At 43.1% G+C, this 24376-nt stretch overlaps 2 protein-coding genes across 4 annotated transcripts; both read left to right on the top strand.

The window, feature by feature from the left end:
• Positions 1-3244: 3244 nt before the first annotated feature.
• On the top strand, positions 3245-9081 carry LOC112888803 (glutamate receptor 3.4-like). Of its 2 annotated transcripts, XM_025955135.1 has the most exons (6): positions 3259-4344; positions 5805-7150; positions 7225-7502; positions 7693-7724; positions 7822-8228; positions 8375-9081. In XM_025955135.1, exons 1-6 carry the CDS (start codon positions 4071-4073, stop codon positions 8858-8860), a joined length of 2823 nt encoding a protein of 940 aa, XP_025810920.1. In that variant the 5' UTR covers positions 3259-4070; the 3' UTR covers positions 8861-9081. The 2 variants fall into 2 exon arrangements, with proteins under 2 accessions (XP_025810921.1, XP_025810920.1); XM_025955136.1 differs by lacking the exon at positions 8375-9081 and having other exon boundaries at positions 3245-4344; positions 7827-8228.
• Positions 9082-18139: 9058 nt separating this feature from the next.
• Positions 18140-23843, top strand: LOC112888994 (glutamate receptor 3.4-like). Of its 2 annotated transcripts, none has more exons than XR_003227974.1 (6): positions 18140-18805; positions 20566-21902; positions 21979-22256; positions 22457-22510; positions 22602-23008; positions 23146-23557. XR_003227974.1 is itself a non-coding variant. In XM_025955441.1 (6 exons), exons 1-6 carry the CDS (start codon positions 18547-18549, stop codon positions 23599-23601), a joined length of 2769 nt encoding a protein of 922 aa, XP_025811226.1. In that variant the 5' UTR covers positions 18151-18546; the 3' UTR covers positions 23602-23843. The 2 variants fall into 2 exon arrangements, 1 of the variants encoding a protein (XP_025811226.1); XM_025955441.1 differs by having other exon boundaries at positions 18151-18805; positions 22479-22510; positions 23146-23843.
• The last annotated feature ends 533 nt before the right edge of the window (positions 23844-24376 follow it).

The raw sequence follows: 24376 nt of genomic DNA, 5'->3' as shown, positions 1-24376 counted from the left end.
AGATCTCAACCTTCACGAACTTGCCGCTGCTCACCACAAACTTGGGAGCTTGTCGGCGACACCTAGCCATCTACGAGGTTTCACCTCCAAGAGTAACAAATGCTTCACGAGTTACCTTGACGTCAACCACGAGTGCTCAAGATATGGAATGCTCTCTAGTGCTCTCACACACTCAATCTCTCAACCCAACTCAAAGGTTTGTAACCAAATTAGTACAACTCACAAAGAGAGCTTGGGGAGAGCTTGCTGGTCAAAGAAATAGCTTTGGAAAGCTCAGGAACTAGCTGCACACGAAGGAGAGGGCTAAAGGGTATAAATAGCCAACTTCCTATAACTAGCTATTGTTCTGTCAGAGGCCAACCGGTCAGACCGGTGTGACCGGACGGTTAGATCGGATTTCAAACTCAACTAGCTGTTAGTGCTCAGATCGATCAAACCGGTGTGAGCCAGAGTAGAAACTCCACCAAGACAGAGAGCTTCACCTCGTGGACCAACCTAAAACTTGGTCGACCAGGTTTCTAACAGTTAGTAACCAGAGGTTTCTCTCAAGGATTCTCACTTGGGTAAACCTATGAGCACTTTGGATGTTGTCAATCAATCAATGTTGCATCCCTCTTAATGGTACGGCATACCCATACTCAAGATTAAATAGAGATAGCCAAACAACCACTTGAGCTTGTATGTCTTTACTTTTGCCGTACTTTATCTTTCTCATACTTGGGACTTTCAACATTGCTTATCATCTTGAGCACATCCAACTTGAGCTAGTGACTTAGAAACCTTTATGATCAATATTGCTTGTATTGATATCTAAGCCACTTGATCATATGATTCAAGACTTGACTTGATGCTTCAAAATTCTTCAAGTACTAGCCACTTTACCCGAGCAAAAATATCATGATCCAAGTCGTCACTTGACCATATTTTGCTTAGTTCCTCGTTGCATAGTCACTTGCTTGATTCCTTCATCATATCTTGTCTTCGTTGAGCTTAGCTTTGGTTTACCATCAACAATGAATAGCCAACTTTAAACCCATATCTTTATATGCTCAACTTCTTTTTGCAATCACACATATTTATCAAGCCATTTTTCATGATGCCAAGCCCAAGATAGAAACCACTATAGATATTCATAACCATTTGTTTCTATTTCCCATTGCATATTGCTTGTCATTCTTCAATACATTCCTTTATCTGGTTGCATAACACATAAGCCAATACCATAAATTAATTCACAAATAATTCCTGCTCAATAACTCTTTAATAAACATATTAGTTCTTTAATCATTTTGTCATTCAATTCACCAAAATCCATTAGAGGGCCTAAATGCACTTTCATGTTGACATCCAAGGGTGAAAACCCGATCAGTTTGGACATGCGATGGTGGCGTGTATCGCTCCCTTCCTAAAGGCATCACATTTGGATTTCGTTGTAGCTTCGATGTCTCCTTGGGTGGTTGCACTCGCTTCTCGCGCCTGGTCGATGTGTGGAGGCGGGTTTTGCAACGTGAAGTTAGAACTGCTGCGTTGGGATGTGGCTCGGCAACAATGACATACAGCAACCCTCCGCCATAGGCTTGGACTCTACTGGGGTCTATATCCACTAGGGACGAAGCCTAGGTTCACGATAAGAAGTTGGAGCTGCTCTTTCGCGGGGTGTTCGAGCTTGGCAACGATTACCGGTTGTTGCCGCTTGCTTCAGAACCGTTGGTGCACGGTACGTGGGTGGTCTGCCATGAAAAGTCGGAGCTGCTGGCAGCTTTGCTTCCACGCTCGGCAACGATGACTTATGCCAATGTATCGTTTTTGTGCTCAACCGCATCGTGTGGGTCGGTTAGCCCCTCGGAAGTCTCTGTTTCTCATTGGACTAACCTTTCTTGTACATATTTGCTTTCGTCTTAATTGAACGGCAGAGCTCCTGCCTTTTGTTTCACAGAAAACATGAAACTTGAGCGTACAGAGTTCCATCAGCTTCAGCAGATATCATAATCTTTTAATGGGTGTGCCAGTAGACATGCAAAGCAAAAGGTTATGCTACTTCACGATCAAATTCAGGAAAAGAAAAACGTGTTTATGCATGCGCATTCCTCAGGCAAAACATCAACTGATGATTGATAAACTCTTCGAGTAAACCAGTCACTATTCACTGCATATGTCAAGTGCGGAGTAAGAATACCAGCAAGGATCAGTTGATCACTTGATTTTAGGGCTCAGGTAGTTGTAATGTAGATCCCTGAGGAATCAGTTTATTTGAGAAAAAAATAGTTGTTGGTTGCAAGACTCTGATCCGAGTCATTTCAGATGTTCAGTGTTAGAATTATTCTGAAAGTGCAGAGTTGCACACCGGTGGGAAGGCTAAGCACCTGAGGACAGTAAGGACAGTAGGATGCGGATTGGACGCCAGAAATTTTTTTTTTGCTATCGTGGATAGCCTCATCTCGCTCGGAGCGCCGCGGCTTTAACATATAGAAAAAATGGATGATCAAGACTCGGATATATGCATGCAACCTTAACCATGCAATTAGCGCTGCACCAATTTCAAGCAGGTCAATGGCGCTCTGGACAGGTCAGAATCCCAGGCCAGCGATCTGATTTGGAGATCAATGGCGTTCACGTGGCCAATAAAACAATGCTACGAGAGAGATTTCGGATCAATTCATGCATGGAGAAAGGTCTTTTTAATTTGGTATCCGTGTCCATGCATGCGTGGAGTTTTGGACCCGAGCACTTGTCAGCTTCCCGCCTGCGCCAGAATTGTATGCTGTAATAAAGATGCCAACTTGTTAACCTTGCTGGAATTGCTTTCGTTTTCTAGGGGAATAATTACGCTGATATTTCCATTAACTGCAACTTGCGAGAATCGGTTCAGACTTGACAGAGATGGCTTGATATAGGCTATTTCTGAAAGTGATGGAGCGAGGCTTTCTTCTCAACTGTTCTTCGAGAACCTCACAAGATATTACTTTAAAAATGGCTTCATTTTCCATTCATGTCTACTATACTTATAAAAATGACAATTTTTGTGATAATTTTATATGCTCGATTTAGAGACACACGCATTAAGTAAACTTGGTGCTCGAAGTAGAGCCCTTTTGATGGAAAAAGAACACCATACATTTGTAAAAAAAGAGCAGTTATTACCCTTTTTCCTTTTTTTTCAAAAGCTGGTTACTTGGAGTTGGAGCAATGAATCTCTGCTGTGTCTGCAGATCAAAGCCCACAGTCCGCACAACACACTGTACCTGCGTTTATCGGTGCCAAACGTTAGAACAGCGCCGAAACGGAATAAGGGGCAAACATTTCCCCACGTGACAACCCTGCTCACTCCACTCGCAATCCAAGGCTGCCGCATCGCTCCCTTTCGCCTTTCCTCGCCAATTTGCCATGTACCACCACCCGAATCGCCCGTCCACCATCCCATCCATGGCTGCATCCGCAACTCCGAATCGCGCACAAAAAAATCTCTCTCCCCCTCTCGCCTAACTCCAGCTCCGAGCCCGTGACTGCGAATGCCATGCAGAAATTGCAACCGTCTTCTTCATCCGCGCTCCCCGTCTGTCCCCGTCGCGCGGTAACCATCGCCGCTCCGGCTGCCACCCCCCTCGCTCCTGCGCTTGCGTGCGTGATGCACGCCGGCACTGCTGCACATGTTCGGCGCCAACTACCTGCGCTGCTGTCGCGGGACAAGACTGCGGGGTCAGCTCTTGGACTACGCCTATAGTTGTCAATTGTGAATCCTGATACAGCAGCCGTCAAGCTTTCTTCCAGGGGGGAGAGAGAAAGAGAGGGCGCTCCCCATCCTCTTCTTTCTCCTCTTCGTGCCCACCTGGGCCACCTCAAAACCAGCATCTTGCTTTCCCGATGGTATTAGAGCTCCACCCGACCGTACCAGCGTACAAGAACCGGGTGTGAGGAACCTCTCCCTGCCGCCGCCCAATTCTGCCCCCGGTCCCGCCGCCCATTGCGCCAGGAACCGATGCAGCTCGCCGCCCAAAGATTCCGGCTTGCGACGGTGCCGGTGCTCTAGCGCCGATTCCGGGGAGGAGATGGAGGCCTGAAGCTTGCGGGTTATGAGGAGGCCAATGGGGGCGCTTCGGTTGATGCTTCCACTCTTGGTGCTGCTCGCCGCCGCGGCGAGGGCCGTCGCGGCGGCGGGGACGCGGCCGAGCGAGGTGGCCGTGGGCGCGCTCTTCACCTACGACTCCACCATTGGCCGCGCGGCGCGGCTCGCCATCGAGCTCGCCGTCGACGACGTCAACGCCGACCGCACGGTGCTCGCGGGGACCCAGCTCAAGTTGATCACCCAGGACACCAACTGCAGCGGCTTTCTCGGGACCATCGAAGGTTGGCTCTTTGCTTCCTCTCTCAAGAGCTATTTTTTGAAAGCTTCTCTCTCAAGAGCTATAATTGGAGTAATTTCTAGCTGAAAGATTGAAGTTCAAATAGCTTTGTTTTAAAAAAAGAAAATGAAGTTGCGGTTTTTTTTTTTTGGCAAAAACCCGATGGTTTGGATTGGAGGTCAGCTCTAGCGGACTAAATCTTTGCTAATTCGAAGATCAGTGACTGCTGAAGTAGCCTAATTGCTGTTCTTTTAATTGGATTGATCTGGCCTTTTGTTCCAACAATTCACAAAAGTTGAAGTGATGACGAGGAATTAAAAAAGACAGCTTTAGCACTACTGCACTAGCAGTGAGAACAACTGACCACATAGAGCAACGCGTCAAGTGGTTGTTGCCTCATCTGGACTTCTTTTTTAAATGTTTAAGACCATTACCCTACGACAACTTAAGCATAAGCCCCATCTGTAGATGATAATGGTTTAGAAGGGGCCAGCACGATCTGACTTGTACATCTGTTCTTGGTATGGTGAGCCTTGTAAATTATTGATCTGCAAACCCATATAAAAAAAGTGGGTGACGCTACTTGATTCAGAATGCCAGGTTGCACGTTGAGCGTTAGTAATTGGTAATTACAATAGTAGTTAGTAGCCTTCATAGTTGCTTTGCAATCCTTTTTTACGGGACCATGTCTTTTGCCACATGTAGGAAGAAAGCATGTTCTCTTCATTCCATTGTTTCCTTTCTATTTGAGATTCCCCTGTTGGGTTAGGTAACCCAAATTTATAGGACCTAAATGTTGACTACCAAGAAATATTCATTTCCAATGTATTATTGATTTAGTGTCTTTATACTACTGAACTAAGGTCAAGGTTCCCTCTTGTCCATTATTTATACTTTTCCCTTATTGGTTTGATGCAATAATTGCCTGCCTCATGTCTCACGAGATGATTTGTTAATTTTAAACTGGAAATCGAGAAAGCAATGATTTGCTTGAACTTATGATGACATTGTCTTTCCTTAAGAGTTTGGCCAACCAGACTGTCTCGGTAATAGAGGAGCAACAGACAAAAAGCATACCGGTACAATGGTACCACAAATGGCACAACTTATGAAATTCCTTATAGTATTCCTTATGGTGCAAGAAACAAGCCTCAACTACTAGGGAGCATCCGTTCTTCACTTTATTTTCTTGAAAGATTCCTTTTTCCTTTTTATGTTGTTGTTTGAGTATAGGAAACAGCAGATTTATTGGAGACTGCTCCTCTATATGTAAGTTTCCTGCTGTTATCAGACAATAAAGTTTTCTTAACACGAGCCAAGTTTTACGAAGGTAGACACTATAGCCAACTTTTGAGCAGAATGAAAACTTACGAATGTCAAAACTTAGCTTCAATTTATCAGCTGTAGCTGTTGCTCACTTGGGTGGTCCATGAACTGATTCATAAAAATTTTACATGGTTTCAGCATTGCAGCTAATGGAACAAAATGTAGTTGCCGTTATGGGCCCACAATCCTCTGGGATAGGCCATGTCATTTCTCATGTTGTTAATGAGCTACATGTTCCTCTTCTATCATTTGCGGCCACAGACCCAACTCTTTCTGCATCAGAGTACCCTTACTTCATAAGGACAACCATAAGTGACTACTTCCAAATGAACGCTGTTGCTAGCATTGTTGAATACTATCAGTGGAAAGAGGTGACTGCTATATTCGTTGATGATGATTATGGGCGAGGTGGTGTCTCAGCCCTTGGTGATGCACTTGCAGAAAAGAGGGCAAGGATTTCGTATAAGGCGGCTATTCCTCCTAATTCCAATACAGACATGATCAACGATGTACTGTTTAGAGCAAATATGATGGAATCAAGGGTCATGGTTGTGCATGTCAATCCTGACACAGGGATGAGTATATTTTCTATTGCTAACAAGCTCCAGATGCTTGCCAGGGGCTATGTCTGGATAGTGACTGATTGGCTAGCTGCTGTCCTGGATTCCTCAGCGTCTAGAGATCTTAAATATATGAGTCATATTCAGGGACTAATTGTTCTTCGTCAGCACACTCCTGAATCTGCTGCCAAGAATAAGTTCATATCTAAATGGAATAATGTGGCTCGTAATAGAAGTATTACTTCTGGCTTGAACTCATATGGCTTTTATGCATATGACTCGGTTTGGGCTGTTGCTCGTGGTATCAATCAATTTCTTAATAGTGGGCAACAGATCAACTTCTCTACAGATCCAAGGTTGCACGATTCTAATGGAAGCACTTTGCAGCTATCAACTCTCAAGATATTTGATGGTGGTGAGCAGATGCTACAGCAACTTCTGCTCACAAATTTTACAGGCCTTACTGGTCCAGTCCAATTTAATTCAGACCGCAATTTGGTTCGCCCAGCATATGATATCCTTAATATTGGTGGTTCTGGCTCCCAGTTGATTGGCTATTGGTCCAATTACTCAGGCCTCTCTGTTACTGCTCCTGAAATTTTGTATCAGAAGCCACCAAATACTTCTTCCATTGTCCAGCGGCTCCACAATGTGGTCTGGCCAGGTGATTCCACCACTACACCGAAGGGGTGGGTTTTCCCAAATAATGGCCAGCCTCTGCGAGTGGGTGTTCCAATCAAAGCAAGCTTTAAGGAATTAGTGGCAGGTGGCAGAGACCCTAATAATGTGACTGGTTATTGCATTGATATATTCAACGCAGCAATTAATCTGCTTCCTTATCCAGTTCCTTGCCAATTCGTAACAATTGGGGATGGTACAAAGAACCCAAACTATGACGACATTATTAATATGGTTGCTGCCAATGTATGCTCTCATTCTTTGTTCCGGTGTTTTAACCATTTTGTTGCGAGTCCTCTGATTTATTTCATTTCATTTAGTCCCTTGATGCAGCTGTTGGCGACTTTGCTATTGTGAGAAATAGAACAAAGATTGCAGAATTCACGCAGCCTTACATTGAATCAGGGCTTGTGATAGTAGCACCAGTGAAGCAAGCAACTTCAAGTGCCTGGGCTTTCCTTAAACCTTTCACATTGGAGATGTGGTGTGTGACAGGTGCTCTTTTTCTTTTCGTGGGGATAGTTGTTTGGATTCTTGAACATCGGACTAATGAGGAGTTTCGAGGCTCTCCACGACGACAAGTTATAACAATATTTTGGTACGCTTCTGTTGCTACTTAGGGATGAATTATATCCAAGGTTACCAAGTCTCGCTTGAGTTGACATTCATGAGGCAGAGTTTGTAGCTTTATATAATTCATGCTAGTCTCATGATTTAATATTATTTCATTGATGATTTTTCTAAAATGTCATGTTAGGAATTGATTGACATTTCATCTTATATTTCAGGTTTAGCTTCTCAACAATGTTCTTTTCACACAGTAAGTCCACTAGATCCATAAAATGATATTATGTTTAACTCATCCATGATGCTTTCCCTGTCTGGATGGAAACATCTTAACGAGAAACTCACTTCAGGACAGAACACTGTAAGCGCACTTGGGCGGTTCGTGTTGATCATATGGTTGTTTGTTGTGCTGATCATCAATTCAAGTTATACTGCTAGCTTGACGTCAATCCTCACAGTCCAACAGCTAGCGACAGGAATAACTGGGATCGATGATTTGATTTCAAGTGCTTTACCTATTGGATATCAGGCTGGAAAATTTACCAGAAATTACCTGATCGAAGAGCTCAATATTCCCGAGTCTCGACTGGTTCCACTTAATACAATCCAGGAATATGCTGATGCCCTTAAACGTGGACCAAAAGATGGCGGTGTTGCTGCAGTTGTTGATGAGATGCCATATGTTGACATCTTCTTGTCATACCACTGCAATTTCAGAGTAGTGGGACAGGAGTTCACGAAGGAGGGATGGGGCTTTGTACGTTCATCATCCTTTTTTCTAATTTTTGTGTGTTCATTCACCTTCTTTTGTCCACTCCTCCCATTGCATCTCAGGTAGTTATAAATCCATGCCTGGTATTGTAATGGAAATAATTTATTCTTCTCCATTGTTTTTCTTTACAGGCATTCCAGAGAGATTCCCCCCTTGCTGCAGACTTATCAACAGCCATCCTTCAGCTTTCAGAGAGTGGCCAGCTTCAGAGAATTCATGACGAGTGGTTCACACGGCCTAGTTGCTCCTCTGATGACAGTGAAGTGGGAGCAACCAGGCTTGGCCTCGGAAGCTTTTGGGGCCTTTTCCTCGTGTGTGCCCTGATATGTCTCTTTGCTCTGCTGTTGTTCTTCATACGAGTCTGCTGGCAGTATAGCAAGTACTCCGATTCTGAAGCTGCTGGTGAGCCCAGTGCAGCTGATGCTGATGCTGCTCCCACTGCCGCTGATGCTGCCGAAAGACAGCGGAGGCCATCACGCCTTGGCAGCTTCAAAGAGCTGATACAATTTGTCGACAAGAAGGAGGAAGAAGTTAGGAGAACGATGAAACGAAGATCAAGCGAGAAAGATAATCAAGCTGCAGGATCCTCAGATGCTCAGTCAGCAGTTTCAGCATAGAACATTCTTTCCGACTAAAGTCCTTCAGAAGGCAAAACAGGGAAGCATAATACCGATAACATTGAATTAGGTTGACTAGCTTGGGATGAAAAGGCTCTGTTGTTGTAGGAGATCAAAGAATCCATTTTTCATCTGGGCCACTAGAATTTCGTCTCAGGTATACACGAGTTGTATTAAACAATTGTTTCCGGTAATTGAGTTCTTTTTTCAAGCTGTGCAAAGTGATTTCTTTTCAAGGTTTTTTACTTTGTTCGATACATTGTTGATCAATGCAATGGAAAAGCTGTCGGGTGTTAGCAGCACCAAACTCCTGTGTTCCAGTTCGTGTTTGCGCGCGTTCCCAGGTGTTAGCAGCACCAAACTCCTGCGTTCCAGTTCTTGTTTGCGTGCGTTCCCAGCTTCATCGGCTAAGGGCCTGTTCGTTTCCTACCCTCTAAATTTTAGACCCATCGTATCAAAAAGAATCTCTATTTAGAAGTATTAAATAAAATCTGTTTATAAAATTTTTTGCACAGCTGGGTGCTAATTCGCGAGACAAATTTAATGAACCTAATTAATCCATAATTTGCCACAGTGATGCTACAGTAATCATCCGCTAATCATGGACTAATATACCTCATTAGATTCGTCTCGCGAATTAGCACTGGGGTTCTGCAATTAGTTTTATAATTAGACTTTATTTAATACTTCTAAATGACAAGATTATTTTTGATGTGACCCCTCTAAATTTTAGACGCAAGGAAACCAACACACACTAACAGGTTTGCCGGTTAACTACGGCAATTGTTTGACCAGCGACCATCTCATCAGATGTCTTAAAGATACTACTAGAGCGACTTGGACATAGCCAAGTCTCAAGGGCAAAGATCACACTCTGAATAAGGCCCTCTTTGGCAGGGCTCCGTGACCGGCTTCTTCAACGGCTTCATAAGGAGCCCTGCCAAACGGGAAGGCACCAAACAGCTCCACACGCGAAGCCCCCCAAATCCCGCTCAGAGAAGCCGTTCGGGAGGGCAGGAGCTAAAAAAAACTGGCTCCTCCCGGCTCCTCCCTCGTCCACACACATACTAGTACAAAACTACCCTTAAAGTTGGGCAAAATCACACCTGAAATTGCCACTTGCTCGGTCGACGCCGGCGCCGGCGCGAGCGCTCCGTGGCTGTCCATGCCTCCGCCGCGATTGCTGGCGCCTGGACCGGCGGCTGATGCGCCGCTCCATGGCCTTCCATGCCTCCGCCGCTATTGCTGGCGCCTGGACCGGCGGCCCCGCATCGGCTGGTGCTCGCACCAAGCATCTTACCTGCGCGGCCGCGACCACAACCGCATAGCCCAGCTTCCTCACCTTGGCTCCGCGTGGTCAGGCGGAGATGCGGTGTAGCGAGGGACGGGAGCGGACCAGCGGGGTGCCGAGGGAACGAGCGCGAGGTTGGAGCAGCAAGATGGGGCCGGATCGAGCGACTCGCTGCTGCGAGGAGTACAGAGATGATGGATAGGAGAAGGACCGGATAAGGAAGAAAGAGTTACGGTAAAAAAAAAGATGGCAAAAGACGGGACGTAACGTAAGATAAAAAAAGATCGGATAATAAGGAAAATAAAGATGAGTCCAGAAAAAGGAAAAAAAGTAATAGACGTCAAATATTTTTGTGATAAGTCGAGACCCTTGTATGGTTTCATATTATATGATGATTATATTTATTTTTGTAAATTTATTCTACTATAACAAAAGTCACTAATTATTGCTTAAACACCAATCCCTTTTAATTTATACTTTTAATGTTAAATGAACTCAAATTATAAACTGATGCAAAACAATCAATTCATCCATTCAAACAAGCCACGTAGCCATAGGCATACAGGACAGTTCACTTCTCACATCCCTTTTATAAAATACAGGATAAGCCGTTTTTCCAAACAATTTCTAAAACAGTTTTAACTCTATCAGAAAAAATCGCTCCACCAAAGAAACTGAAGTCCTACCAACCGGACCCTAAGCGAGTAAGGATGTAGTGAAACGATTACTGACGCTCAGGCTAAAGTCATCAGCCAGAATTAGAGGAGATCTTTCTTTGCAGACATTTCATCTCACGACCAGACGGACAGTGGCTAGTGATGAGTAGCAGCGCTAACGCAGGATCTCATGCCGTGGCGCAGGAAATTGATTCATGCACTGATTCATCATCAATGAGATAAGGATCTAAAAGAATTGAAAATCTTCCCCACCTGAAAAATTCCCACTTACCCTTCACATAAGGGCCCGCTTGGTAGGTTGGAAGATGTAAAGATTTTAGAATATTGAAAAAACAGCATACTAAAATATTTCTGCCTTTTTGCCTCTACTCCCAAATAAAATCATACCCGCCCTTACGTACACACCCAATCCCACCCGTCAGTTTCTCATCCGAGGATCACGCCTCGATGTTTGTCATACGCTGCTGCTTAACCTCTACGCAAGACTTCACGATCCCCTGCCGACTCGCCAAACGCATCCTCAACGCCTCACCTAGACAGCAGCCGCACCACCGCTCCCCTACCTATTCGCCATAGCCGCCCCTCCCATGTACAGAATATGACAGCCGGCGGCACCGGCGATGGGTTATGGGCCTTGGAAGCGGTGGCTGAAACTGCTATGGAGGCGGCCTGACTCGACGCCTCCATCTCAATCACAACAGCTAGCCTCTCAGCGATGGCGGCAGCCCAACAGAAAGCGTCCATGGCGGCGGGTGGCGGCGGCGATCCAGATGAAGCACATGATCAATGGTGATGGTCGGGCCATTCTGAAAGTGTATCTAGGCCTCTAATGGATTTTGATGAATATAATGACACCGTAATTAAAAAACTAATGATCTTGTTGAGTATATGAGCAGGAATTGATTGTTATATCAATGGAATATTTATGATGAAAGATATTGAAAGTAAAGATAAAAGACTCATATGACAAGACGTGTGAGTAGGCCTTGATTATTGGATTAAGTTACATATTTGATAACAACTATTCGTATATCCAAATGAAATTTGTTGACAAAATTATAGCACTAGAAGAGAATTTCTTGTGAAGAAATGGACAATCTATCAATAGAAGATATAAGTTGCAATGAATTTGGAGGAATAGATTTTATTGATGATTTAATTATAATACAAACCTATATGGAACTCTATGTGATGCAAGGATGACGAGTCGGAATTCGGGATAGTGTTTCGAAGGACTAAGCTTGGTGAAGGGCAATTGGTTTGTGCCAAGGTACCAACGCTAGGGTGAAGAAACTTTCTTTGGATTCAACTTGAAGAATCTTGGTAATGTATGATGTTCATATTAGCAAGTATCAATCTTTCTAGAATCTTAATGTGAAGATGGTGGTTTGAACTAGAAGTAGATTTCATTCAAAGATAATGGTTCAGGTCACTAGTTAAAGGAAGTTGTACTCAAGTTATAGAAACTAAGTTGGATGCACTTCTCAGATTGATAATAATTAAGGCACGACATAATACATTTTTGAGAAACTCAAATGGTTGAAATGTAATCTATCTTTGAACTTGAGTATAGGTGTAATGTACTATCAAGAGGGATGCATCATATTATATTTTGATTTAGTCTCGGTGCCCAAGTAACCCAAGTAAGTGAGAGAGACATAAAAGACTCAAGTGCACATTGGATGGAATTAAAAGGGACAACCCGAAAGTTCCAGATTTTGCATATGTGGCACTAACGGCCAGTAGGTTTGAAAAACCTAGAAGTTCCGGGTATGAGAATCCGGAAGTTCCGTGTTCTAACTATCACATGACGGCTAGTTTCTTTGGACCTAGCTATTTATACTTTTGAGCCCCCTTCTTGGGGGCTGCTGTTACAGGCATTAATCTGTTGCTTACTGGTCGTTCTAAGAAAGCTTGGTAGTCTTGTTGAGCTCTCCCCAACCTCTCTTTGTGAGATTGTGTGATTCTTGTATTATTTTTGAGTTTGGGTTTGACAGAGTGAAAGCTTGAAAATACTAGAGAGCACAGCAAACCTTGAGCACTTGAGTTTGGCCGAAATCTTGTGTTTCGCATTTGTTACTCTTGGAGCTTTGGCTCCTAGACGGCTAGGTGTTGCCCAGCGAGCTTCCAATCGTGTGGTGAGCCGCTGGAAGTTTGTGCAGGTTGCGCTTCGCCTCCACAAGGGAAGAAGCAAGCTTAGTGAATTGGGGAAGTGGTTGGAAAAAGACCCGGCTTGGTGGAAGTGAAGTGGAATAGACTCACATCCTAAAGAGTTCCTCAACGAAGAGTAGGATTCACTATGCTTTAGTAGCAGCTTTGGTAGTGAGCAGTGAATCCGAACTTCAGTAAAACAAATCTCCGTGTCTCTCACCTTTTTGCTTCTCGTTGCATTCTTTGTGGTATTTGTGAAATTGGTTGATCTACTTGGTTGGTAGTGTTTCTATGTGCAGGAACTGTGTGGACCTGCTTCAGAAATTTCACTAAGCATACTCTGCATTAGGGGTTTGAACTTACTCGCTCTAAATTGATTGAATTTATTGTGTTCAGTCTGCTCTGTGTGAATCCAGAAGTTCCGGTTTGCAAAACCCGAAATTTCCAAGTTCATCTACTGCTCTACTCAAATTCAGAAGTTCCAGATTTGCTAACCCAGAAGTTTCGGTTTGGCAGACAGTGAATTTTATCCGCCACTTTGAAGTGAAAATTTGTAGGTGCGCCTATCCACCCCCCTCTAGGTGACATCATGATCCTTTCACACTCGTAATTCCGAGATCCAGCATATGCTCGCCCTCAACATAGTGCCACAGCCACAATGCTTGTCCCTCATCCCCGTCAGATCCCCGCGCTTCCTACCATGGATTGAAATTCTCTAGCACTGACCTACTAAGGAAGTCCCTATCTCTCGTATTGGATTTCATCCAGCTCCGGGTAGAGTTGGATGGTGCTGTGCGTTTCTCCTTGTGGCTGGCAATTGACATAGGCGAACACATCCGAGATGGCGACGGCGTCATCGCCAACAACGCCCACGGGTGCCAAGGGATCGACATGATGGGGTATCCTTTAAATCTTGTCTAATGTTGCCTTCCCCAAGGCTCATTTACCCATTGCCACCCTTTTGATTATACTATTCTACCTAAGAAATAGCTGCTTAGAAAGTATTCGATGAAATGCCCTTGATCAGTCAACCACCAAATTTCTTGCACTCTAGGTCTTCTCATGGCAACCGTGACACCCCAAGATGTTCAAGAGCTTCAACCACATAGGTACGTGTCGGAGTTTTTCCGCCACGCCCACCGAGGGATACCCCCGAGGTGGTCAGTTTGTAGGTAGGGTGTCGCCGAGATCAGGAACTCGAAGGTGCAAGGAACACGAGATTTAGACAGGTTCAGGCCGCCGAGAGCATAATACCCTACGTTTTGTGTGGTTTGTATTGTCTTTGATGGTGATCGTGTGATCTCCTGGGTGATTCCCCCTGGAGGGGGTCCTGTCGCGCTTATATAGTCTGAGGGGACAGATTTACATGGAAGTCGTAGTCGGATACATGCCCTAGAGTCCTACCCGAGTACTTTTCTGGTAGTTCCCTACTGTATCCGACTAGTTTTATTACTATAGGAGCAGTTCTACTAGGCTACGAGTAGTTACAACAGATATAGGGCGTGAGCCATATTCCATCCCTTATCCTAAAAAAAGTACACCACGTGCGTAGTCCTGTGTGCTCGGCTCTGAGAGTACGCAAGTTTTGTGGGTTGATGTGGTAATTGATGAATTAACAAGCATGTTGTGGTTCCCAATGAGGTTCATAGTCTGCCAGTTTCTCCTGTTCAATTAGATTTGAAGAGAATGCACTACCGAGGTGATTGAGAATAAAAAAACTTTGGGGATAGTGTAAATCACATAATCAAGCTAACACTGATTTTCTAGATCTCTTGTTTCTTTCTATATTTTCTAATTTGAGCACTGTATTCTAGCAGTATCAAGGTCAAGACCAGCAGCACAGTTCAAGATAGAAGAATCTCAAGATGATGACTTGATGTGATATTAAACTCCAATGGGCAATGGTTAGCTAGCACATCATGTTTTCCGTTATATATTATATTTATTATTAAATTTGCTTCTTGCCAATATGTATTGTCGATTGAACAAGATAACACACATGAAGCACCAATAAATTATGGTTAACAGAAGTCATATGTGCATTTAACTTGACAAACGATCCAATCAGATTTGGATAGCGCTTCAAGGAGCTGGTGGCTGGGCACTTGAAGGAGGAATCACAAGACAATTAATAAAATGAGATCAAGATGAAGGATGCTGACATAAAGTCTATTGGATGGACGAGCATCAATGTACATAGGTTGCAATGCGATCTCCCACCAGAGCACTTGCCAAGAAGGTTGGTTGCAATCAAGGACAAATAATCTGATAAACTCAATAAAGTAGACATGACAAGATCCATAATCCATCTTTTGATTTATAGAATTTTTGAAATATTTAATTTTTAGCATGGCTAGCATTTCTTTGTGTGATCTACAGAATTGTGAATATTTTTTATTTCTATGGTGCATGGATTCTTATCGGTGTTCAAATGGTAATGGAAAAACAATTAAATTATTATGTGCCAAATGAGTGGTTTGTAGATGAACAAAGTTTTATGCTAGCCAAGTAAATGGTGTGTAGGTTCCCACCATACATTTAGGTAAAAAGAAAAGTTACAAGACTTAGTATGCAGGATGGTTGATACACTTATTTTGGTTAAATGATTTCATTTCTGCTGCAGGTAGGTTTAAGAAATTCTAGAATAATGAAAATAGCATAGCAAATTATGGAGCTTACGGATCTTGGGATCAATGAGTCCGTCAACAATAAAATGGTCTACGTGCCCCTACCTGCCTGACTGACTGCAGCTAGGGACGGCATGGAGCAGACGTCTTGAACCCAGCCTTAGGTACCCTTATCCATAAGCAATTTTATGATATGTCTTCCTTAAACTTAATGAATTACATCTTCTATCTTGGTTCTCTATGATCAACAAGTAGGATGATATGCATATCTTTGTTTGTTGCCTTCGGAATATTTTGCGATGGATTCACAATCCTCATGCAATAACTGGAGTCATCGTCCATCGGTCTTGCATCTTGACCATTCAATCTATTCTTTTGTAATTTTTTGAGGTAACTTGAAAAGATACATCAAATTATCACAGCAGTTTAATATTTTACTTGATGGGAAGTGGAATGTTGTGGCAACCACTTGGATCAACGGGTGAGCCAAAAAAAAATTGAAATTTATTTTACTCTATTTCACATGGGCTTCAAGTTTTTTTTGTGTAAATTGTTTCTTGACTGCTATGAAACACTAGCTCAATGGGCATTTGATTGCAAGCTTTTGAGCATCTTGCTGGAGGCTGAAATCATGAGTTTCATCATGAAGCTTTACAATTGATATAGTGTTTGCAGAAAAGTACCGATTTTTTCTTTTTTTATGCATTATAGGAATAACACTCATGTAACAACTTTTCAACTGAAATGATGTAATAACTTTTTATTTCAACTGCAGGTTTTGGATTCTTTTCTGTTTTAAGGGAGTAAGAATGGCGTTACTTCATGCAGCAGAGCAACCCATTCACGCCCATATATTCTTCTTTCAGTAAGGGCATGGAACTCATCAAATATGGAATATCTATTTACCTTCATGGATGGTTCTTATGTACAGTGTGTCTTTGGGTGTCAACAATTAATTATTGCATCTATCTAAAACTGGATGTCATTATCTAAAGAAAATTTAAACTGCATGTTCGATGAATCATTGCAGAGATGATGAAGGACTCACTTTATCAGGCATTAGGTATCAGATTAATTGTTCGAGAAAATAAGGTATCAGATTATTCATGTACACCAAAAAGGGCAACAGGGAGGTAAAACTTGTTAGTTTTTTCTTATCCTGAATCTGTGCATAAACCAGCTTTACTACGTCTTTTCCCATTTTTATTTTAGTGAGGAGAACAACCATATTAGGAATTAAATAATGATATGTGCTTATAGGTATAATTTTCTTTTGATTGCACATACTCAGATATGTTAGCCTATGTTAAAATAGTAGAATTTGGTGTATAAGCCTATGTTTATTGAATTTGACATGGGCCGCTTGGTGCACGTGGAATCGAGAAGCCATAGTTTAAATTAGTATGTCATCTTTAGATTTTAGGTGTTTGTCTTACACTAATGATCTGACCTCACATGTTTCGTACTATCATATAAGAAATACTACCATGCTTGATCTCATTCTTCTGTTAATAACTTTTATTGTAGATATTTTTTCTCTTCATGTGATCCAATTAAATTCTGTAAAATACTACAAAAATTTGCTCTAAAATTTATGAGTGTGCTCTATAAACACATCCTATTAGCTACATGCAATGTGTTGCTTTGTAATTTTCTTGGACAAAGGCATGTGAGTATAGCAGAAATTGTGGCAAAGATGTGCAGAGAAGCTAATTCATCATTGAGTTTAATGTGATGTATTTACTGTGGTGATGTCTTATTCATGTGGTTATCCCTTCAGGTCTAAGATAACAATTTATCCATGTGGTTATGCTCCTCTTGTCCGTTTTAGAGGATATAACACTTTCTTTTAAATTTAAATCGAAGTAGTTCCTACTCATGTTAAGTTTTGCTATGAACATAAATTTTTTCATGTTTGCAATGATGGACATGGTTTCATCTCTGGAATTGTATGTATTATGCTCCAAAACTTCTTAGACTCGGATGATTATTTGTTTACCATATTAACTGTATCACTATCATCTTAGTACTATATATTTTAGGTGGCCTTTAAAAGTTATAAGACAATGCAAAACAAGACACCTAAAAATAGCATGAAGCTTTTGCAAGACCGTAATAGTTTAGAAGTGCACTTAAGCTATTGAATTTAGATTTAGTATCAATAATGTGTTTAGATAAATTATGTGACTTTTATTTACTATAATTTCTAAAAATACATCCCTGTACGTATATCTTTGTATAATTACAAATTATTGTTTACTATAATTTTTTTAATATAAATTAGTTATTTAAGAAGTTTTTAGAAGACACGTGCGGCACTCTACAGGTCAATGAGATGATCCAACACAATCTGCGTCGCTGAGCTAGAAAAATCATGCTGTCCTGGACTATGATTGATTGATTGAGAGAGAGATTGTTTCCAAAAAATTACTGGCCAGTGCAGACGCATGGGCCGGCGGACCAGTGGCTGCGACTTGGGCACGAGAATATCCTTATCGCCTCGCGACGCGCCCGTGGCAACAAAATTCTCTCCTTCCGTCACCATTCACCTCTCCCTCTCGCTCGCTCGCTCGCTCGCTCGCTGTCTCTTACCGTGCTCGCGTCATGCGTGATTCACACACACCTGCGCATTCGCTCCTGCCGCATTCGAGGTTCCGATTCTTGGACTACCTGTCGATCCTGAGCTCCGATACTGTTCTCATTCCTCAAGCTTCCTCCCGGTCCCGGCCTCCCAAGCTTGTTTCCGGTCTCCCAGGGAGAGGGAGAGAGCTCGGCTCCTCCGATCCCCAGTTGTCCTTGTCACTATCCTCCTTCCTTGCTCGCCTCGAAACCCGAATCTTGCTTTACGATGAAATGATGGTATAGCTCCAGGCCTCCACCTGATCCAAGGTCTCGGCTTTCGGCGGCCCCCGTGCTCTAGCGCCGCTTGGATTCAGGCCAATGGGCGCGGCTCAGCTGGTGGCTTGGTTCTTGGCGCTCGCCGCCGCCGCGGGGGCGGTGTCGGCGGCGGGGGCGCGGCCGAGCGAGGTGGCCGTGGGCGCCCTCTTCACGTACGACTCCACGATTGGCCGCGCGGCGCGGCTCGCCGTCGAGCTCGCCGTCGACGACGTCAACGCGGACGGCACGGTGCTCGCGGGGACGAAGCTCAGTCTGAAGAGCCACGACACCAACTGCAGCGCCTTTCTTGGGACCGTCGAAGGTTGGTTTTTTTCCCCTCTTTTTTCGCTTCCTCTCTTTCCTTGAGTTGAGTTGTTCGTGTCCTTGTGGCAAGAATTAGGATTACCGTGTCAAGACTTAGAATTACCTTGTCGAGAATTAGAATTGCCGCAGAACGAGCAGCGTCGACGCCTCCATGAATGCAAAGCTTTTTCACAGCTGTGAAGAAATATAGTGGTCAGTAACTATGCGGTAATCGTAATCGCTATTTTTTTCTGGATGTGTTAGCTTTTATCTTAGTGAAGCATTGAAGCTGAAGCACAAAAGAGGGGGGAAATACTATTTTACACCCTCAAACAGTTTTGATTGTCCCGGCCATTCTATTTTGGTATTGTTTTGTACTACTAGTTAATTATCCTTGCCTTTCTGTTTTGAGATTCTCTCATGACTAAATACCCTATAAGTATGGCCATGTTTGGATGACTGGGAAAGAGAAAGAGAAAGTGCAAAACTTTTGCTCTTTTGCACTTTTTTTGCACTTTTGGATCCAAACACCCCAAAGTGCAAAAGGGCAAATGCTACCGAAATTTTGCTAATTATGGATTAATTAGGCTTAATAGATTCGTCTCGTCATTTAGTCCTCATCTATGTAATTAGTTTTTTAATTAAACTATATTTAATACTTCTAATTAGCGTCCAAACATCTGATGTGACAGGAGCAAAAATTTTGCCATTTGCCCTTTTGCCATTTGGGGGTGGATCCAAACATAGCCTATATAGACCTCATTGTTGACTACCACTAAATATTCAAGTTCCAGTGCATTAGTATTGGTATAGTGTCTTAGTCAAACTAGGTCAAGGTACCCCCTATTGGTCCAATTTTATATTCGTCACTTTATTTTAGTGTAATATATAATTGCTGGGCTCGTGTTTCACGAGATGATTTCTTAATGTTTATAACTATTTTGTTAATCTTACCGTCATTCCAGTCAAAAAAAAAATCTTATGATGATATTGCCCTTGATGTGCGGATACTTGCAAAAGCTCTCATGTCACAAAATTGTCAGTATCAGTTACTTCCGCAATTTTTCAAATAGATAAGAGTTTCAACTTCCATCGATACTTTTTGGATGTGTATGAACCCCCAATCCCTCATTCTTGTCATGAAATCCCACTCTCCATATTGGTCTATCCTCTTTTTTTTTTCTTGAGGGGTGGGGGTAAAACACAAGAGCTTCATTCATATCACAGCAGGACTACCCATCTGTTTTCCCTTAGCCAGTCTGGAGTGTAACTATCTATATTGGTCAATCTAGGCAGTTCTGCTAACCTGATTGTCCTGCCAATAGAAGAGACACTGACAAAAAGAATACTTGTGGAGGTGGAGTGGTACCACAAACGACATAACCTATGTAATTAGTTAAGGTATTCTGCAGGTTGCACCATGCACGAAACATGCAGCTGCTATGGAGAATCCAATTCTTCACTTTCTTCTGATGCAAGATTACTTTATGTATGAGTCATGTTTGAGCACAATAATAAAGTAAAATAAATAGGTCCATTGCAGACTTCTGCTTTGTTGAATCACAACTAGTTTTCCTATTTTTGTCAGAAAATAAAGTTCGCTTGACATGCATAAAGTTTTACGATAAAGTTGGTAGGATCTTATATCCACGTGTAGAATAAGCTGTAACCTTTTCTTGGCTTGGAAAACTTCAGAATTTAGCTTCAGTTCGTCAGCTGCCACTGCTACTCACATTGATGGTGCATGAACTGATTCATTGAAACCTTACTTGGTTGCAGCATTGCAGCTTATGAAAGAAAATGTAGTTGCGGTGATTGGGCCGCAATCCTCGGGGATAGGCCATGTCATCTCTCATGTTGCTAATGAGCTACACGTTCCTCTTCTGTCATTTGCGGCCACAGATCCAACTCTTTCTGCATTAGAGTATCCCTACTTCTTAAGAATGACCATAAGTGACTACTTCCAAATGAATGCTGTTGCTAGCATTGTTGATTACTATCAATGGAAAAGGGTGACTGCTATATATGTTGATGATGATTATGGGCGCGGTGGTGTGTCCGCCCTTGGTGATGCACTTGCATCTAAAAGGGCAATGATTTCATATAAAGCAGCTATTCCTCCAAATTCAAATTCAGACGTGATAAGTGATGTACTGTTTAGAGCAAACATGATGGAATCAAGGGTCATGGTTGTGCATGTCAATCCTGACACCGGGATGAGAATATTTTCTGCAGCTCACAAGCTCCAGATGATGGCCACTGGCTATGTCTGGATAGTAACTGATTGGCTAGCTGCTGTCCTTGATTCTTCGGCGTCTAGAGATCTTAAAGATATGAGTCATATTCAGGGACTAATTGTTCTTCGTCAGCACACTCCTGAATCTGATGTCAAGAATAAGTTCATATCCAAATGGAATACTGTGGCTCGTAACAGAAGTGTTACTTCTGGCTTGAACTCATACGGCTTTTATGCTTATGACAGTGTTTGGACTGTTGCTCGTGCTATCGATCAATTCCTCAACAGTGGGCAACAGATCAACTTCTCTACAGATCCCAGGTTGCACGATTCGAATGGCAGCACTTTGCGTCTATCAACTCTCAAGATATTTGATGGTGGTGAGCAGATGCTACAGCAACTTGTACTCACAAACTTTACAGGTGTGACAGGTCCAGTCCAGTTTGGTTCAGACCGCAATTTAGTACGCCCAGTGTATGATATCCTTAATGTTGGTGGTTCTGGCTCCCACTTGATTGGCTATTGGTCTAACCATTCCGGCCTTTCTGTTGCTGCTCCTGAAATTTTGTATCAGAAGCCACCAAATACAAGTGCCCAGCAGCTGTACAATGTGGTATGGCCAGGTGACTCCACAACTACGCCTAGGGGTTGGGTATTCCGAAACAATGGCCAGGCTCTGAGAGTTGGGGTTCCGAATAAAGCAAGCTTTAAGGATTTAGTGTCAGGCAGAGGTCCTGATAATGTGACGGGTTATTGCATTGATGTATTCAACGCGGCAATTAAACTGCTTCCTTACCCAGTTCCTGTCCAATTTGTTACTATTGGGGATGGCACAAAGAACCCAAGCTATATTGGCATTGTTAGAATGGTTGCTGCCAATGTATGCCCTCGTGCTTTGTTCCAGTTTATTTCACCATTTTGTTGTCAATCCTCTGATTTGTTTCATTTTCATTTAGACCCTTGATGCAGCTGTAGGCGACTTTGCTATAGTGAGAAATGGAACAGCGATTTCAGAATATACACAGCCTTATGTTGAGGCAGGGCTCGTGATAGTAGCGCCGGTGAAGCAAATAACTCCAAGTGCCTGGGCTTTCCTTAAACCCTTCACATTGGAGATGTGGTGTGTCACAGGTGCTCTTTTTATTTTGGTGGGGATAGTAGTTTGGCTTCTTGAACATCGGATTAATGAGGATTTTCGAGGCTCTCCACGGCGACAAGTTATAACAATATTCTGGTACGTTTCTGTTGCTACTTTAAGGATGTGTTTTATCCTAGTTTACCGCACCTGGCTTGAGTCGAAGTTCAGACTGGGAATACCATTACGGGGTCAAAATGTTTCTAGCTTTATTTAACTCATGCTAGGTTTATAATTTACTGCTATTTTGTTGGTGGTTTTTCTAAATGATTAGCTAGCTGAACTTTAAAAATTGACAGGTATTGTGTGCTTCTCTTTCAGGTTCAGCTTCTCAACAATGTTCTACTCACACAGTAAGTCCAGTAGATGTGTCACATGATATTAACTCTTCCATGATTATTTTCCTGTATGGATGTAAATGTCTTAACGAGAAATTCACTTCAGGAGAAAACACTGTAACTGCACTTGGGCGGTTCGTGGTGATAATATGGTTGTTTGTTGTGCTGATCATCACTTCAAGTTATACTGCTAGCTTGACGTCAATCCTTACAGTCCAACAGCTTGACACAGGAATTACAGGGCTTGATAGTTTGATTTCCAGTTCTTTACCTATTGGATACCAGAATGGAAAATTTACCAAAAAGTACCTGATTCAAGAACTCAATATTCCAGAGTCTCGATTGGTAGCACTAAATACGATCCAGGAATATGCTGATGCCCTCAACCGTGGACCAAAATACGGCGGTGTTGCCGTGATTGTGGATGAGAAGCCGTATATTGATATCTTCCTGTCATACTACTGCAACTTCAGAATAGTGGGACAGCAATTCACAAGGGAAGGATGGGGCTTTGTACGTTCACCGTCCTTTAACTTGTTCTGTGCCTTCATTCGTTCCTCCCGTTGCATCTCAGCGAAGCATAAATAAATAGTACATGTCTAGTGCTGTAAATGAAATTATTTATTCTGCTCCACTGTTTTTCGTTACAGGCATTCCAGAGGGACTCCCCTCTTGCTGCAGACATGTCGACAGCCATCCTTCAACTTTCAGAGAGTGGCCAACTTCAGAGAATTCACGACGAGTGGTTCACGCGGCCTGGTTGCGCCTCTGATGATGACAGCCAGGTGGGAGCAACCAGGCTTGGTGTCGGAAGCTTTTCGGGCCTTTTCCTCATGTGTGCCCTGACATGTATCTTCGCTCTGGTGGTGTTCTTCATACGGATCTGCTGGCAATATAAAAAGTACTCCAGTTCCGAAGCTGCCGGTGAGCCCAGCGCAGCCGATGCTGATGCTATCCAGCGGAGGCCATCAGGCCTAGGCAGCTTCAAAGAGCTGTTACAGTTTGTCGACAAGAAGGAGGAAGAAATCCGGAGGACGATGAAACGAAGATCAACCGACAAAGATAACCAAGCTGCAGGTTCCTCAGATGCGCTGTCACCATACTAACGTTCTTTCAGGCTTCAGTCCTTCAGATGGCAGAGCAGGGAAGCACATTACCAAGACAACATATCGAACAGATTCATGTAGATAGTGGTGATATATTTTGATCCAAACATCCCTTTTTCCATAGGATCTTTAGAATTGTCTATGATATACACAGTATGTATTCCACAACTGTGGTTTCTTTCAACAGCTTTTCTAACAGGCATATTTCTGGCTTTCCTCTGGCTGATTTATTGGGTTCTATATAGCACGTGTAGTTTAACCTGCACACATCTGTTGATGGCTGGATCAGCGAGGTGGCATGAGCTACTTGGTTGGCGCTCTGAATTCTGAAACCCTGAAGCCTGAACTGAGCTTTCAAGTGGGAACAGGTCGGCCGTTGGGCTATTACCCAGATCCGGTCAGCCTCGCGTGGGCACAAGGAAACCATAATGATCCAGTCGCCTTTCTGGTCCTGCGCAGCGAACCGGAACGCGGCGTTGGTTAACAGACAATCCCACTCCCGGACGCGCACGGGATTTGGGTTTTCAGGGGAGACGGAGCTCAGCTGCACAGTTGTTCTTGTTCAGCTCGACAAGTCCAGACACACTGGCCCATGGACAGGCAAGTTATTTGGGTCCCCCTGCGTTCAACCGCCCGCAGCCGCACACTTTACACTGGCAGCCTTTCTGGCACCGGCGATTTACTTAAAGCTTTTTACCGTCTTTGAAAATGTGTCGATTGCAAACTGAGTTGCTGAGGCAATTAGTCTTTTTAACATGTGTACATTCAAATTCAA

This window comes from Panicum hallii, chromosome 4 (assembly GCF_002211085.1).
Source record: "Panicum hallii strain FIL2 chromosome 4, PHallii_v3.1, whole genome shotgun sequence".
NCBI lineage: Eukaryota > Viridiplantae > Streptophyta > Magnoliopsida > Poales > Poaceae > Panicum > Panicum hallii.
This window is presented reverse-complemented; position numbering and strand designations above follow the sequence as displayed.

Bases quoted from the DNA above. Each gene is read 5' to 3' on its own strand.
- LOC112888803 (XM_025955135.1), top strand. From the start codon at position 4,071: ATGAGGAGGCCAATGGGGGCGCTTCGGTTGATGCTTCCACTCTTGGTG. The intron at 7,151-7,224 runs GTATGCTCTCAT...CATTTCATTTAG, and splicing joins TTAATATGGTTGCTGCCAAT to TCCCTTGATGCAGCTGTTGG. The intron at 7,503-7,692 runs GTACGCTTCTGT...CTTATATTTCAG, and splicing joins CAAGTTATAACAATATTTTG to GTTTAGCTTCTCAACAATGT.
- LOC112888994 (XM_025955441.1), top strand. From the start codon at position 18,547: ATGGGCGCGGCTCAGCTGGTGGCTTGGTTCTTGGCGCTCGCCGCCGCC. The intron at 18,806-20,565 runs GTTGGTTTTTTT...ACTTGGTTGCAG, and splicing joins CTTTCTTGGGACCGTCGAAG to CATTGCAGCTTATGAAAGAA. The intron at 22,511-22,601 runs GTAAGTCCAGTA...AATTCACTTCAG, and splicing joins AACAATGTTCTACTCACACA to GAGAAAACACTGTAACTGCA.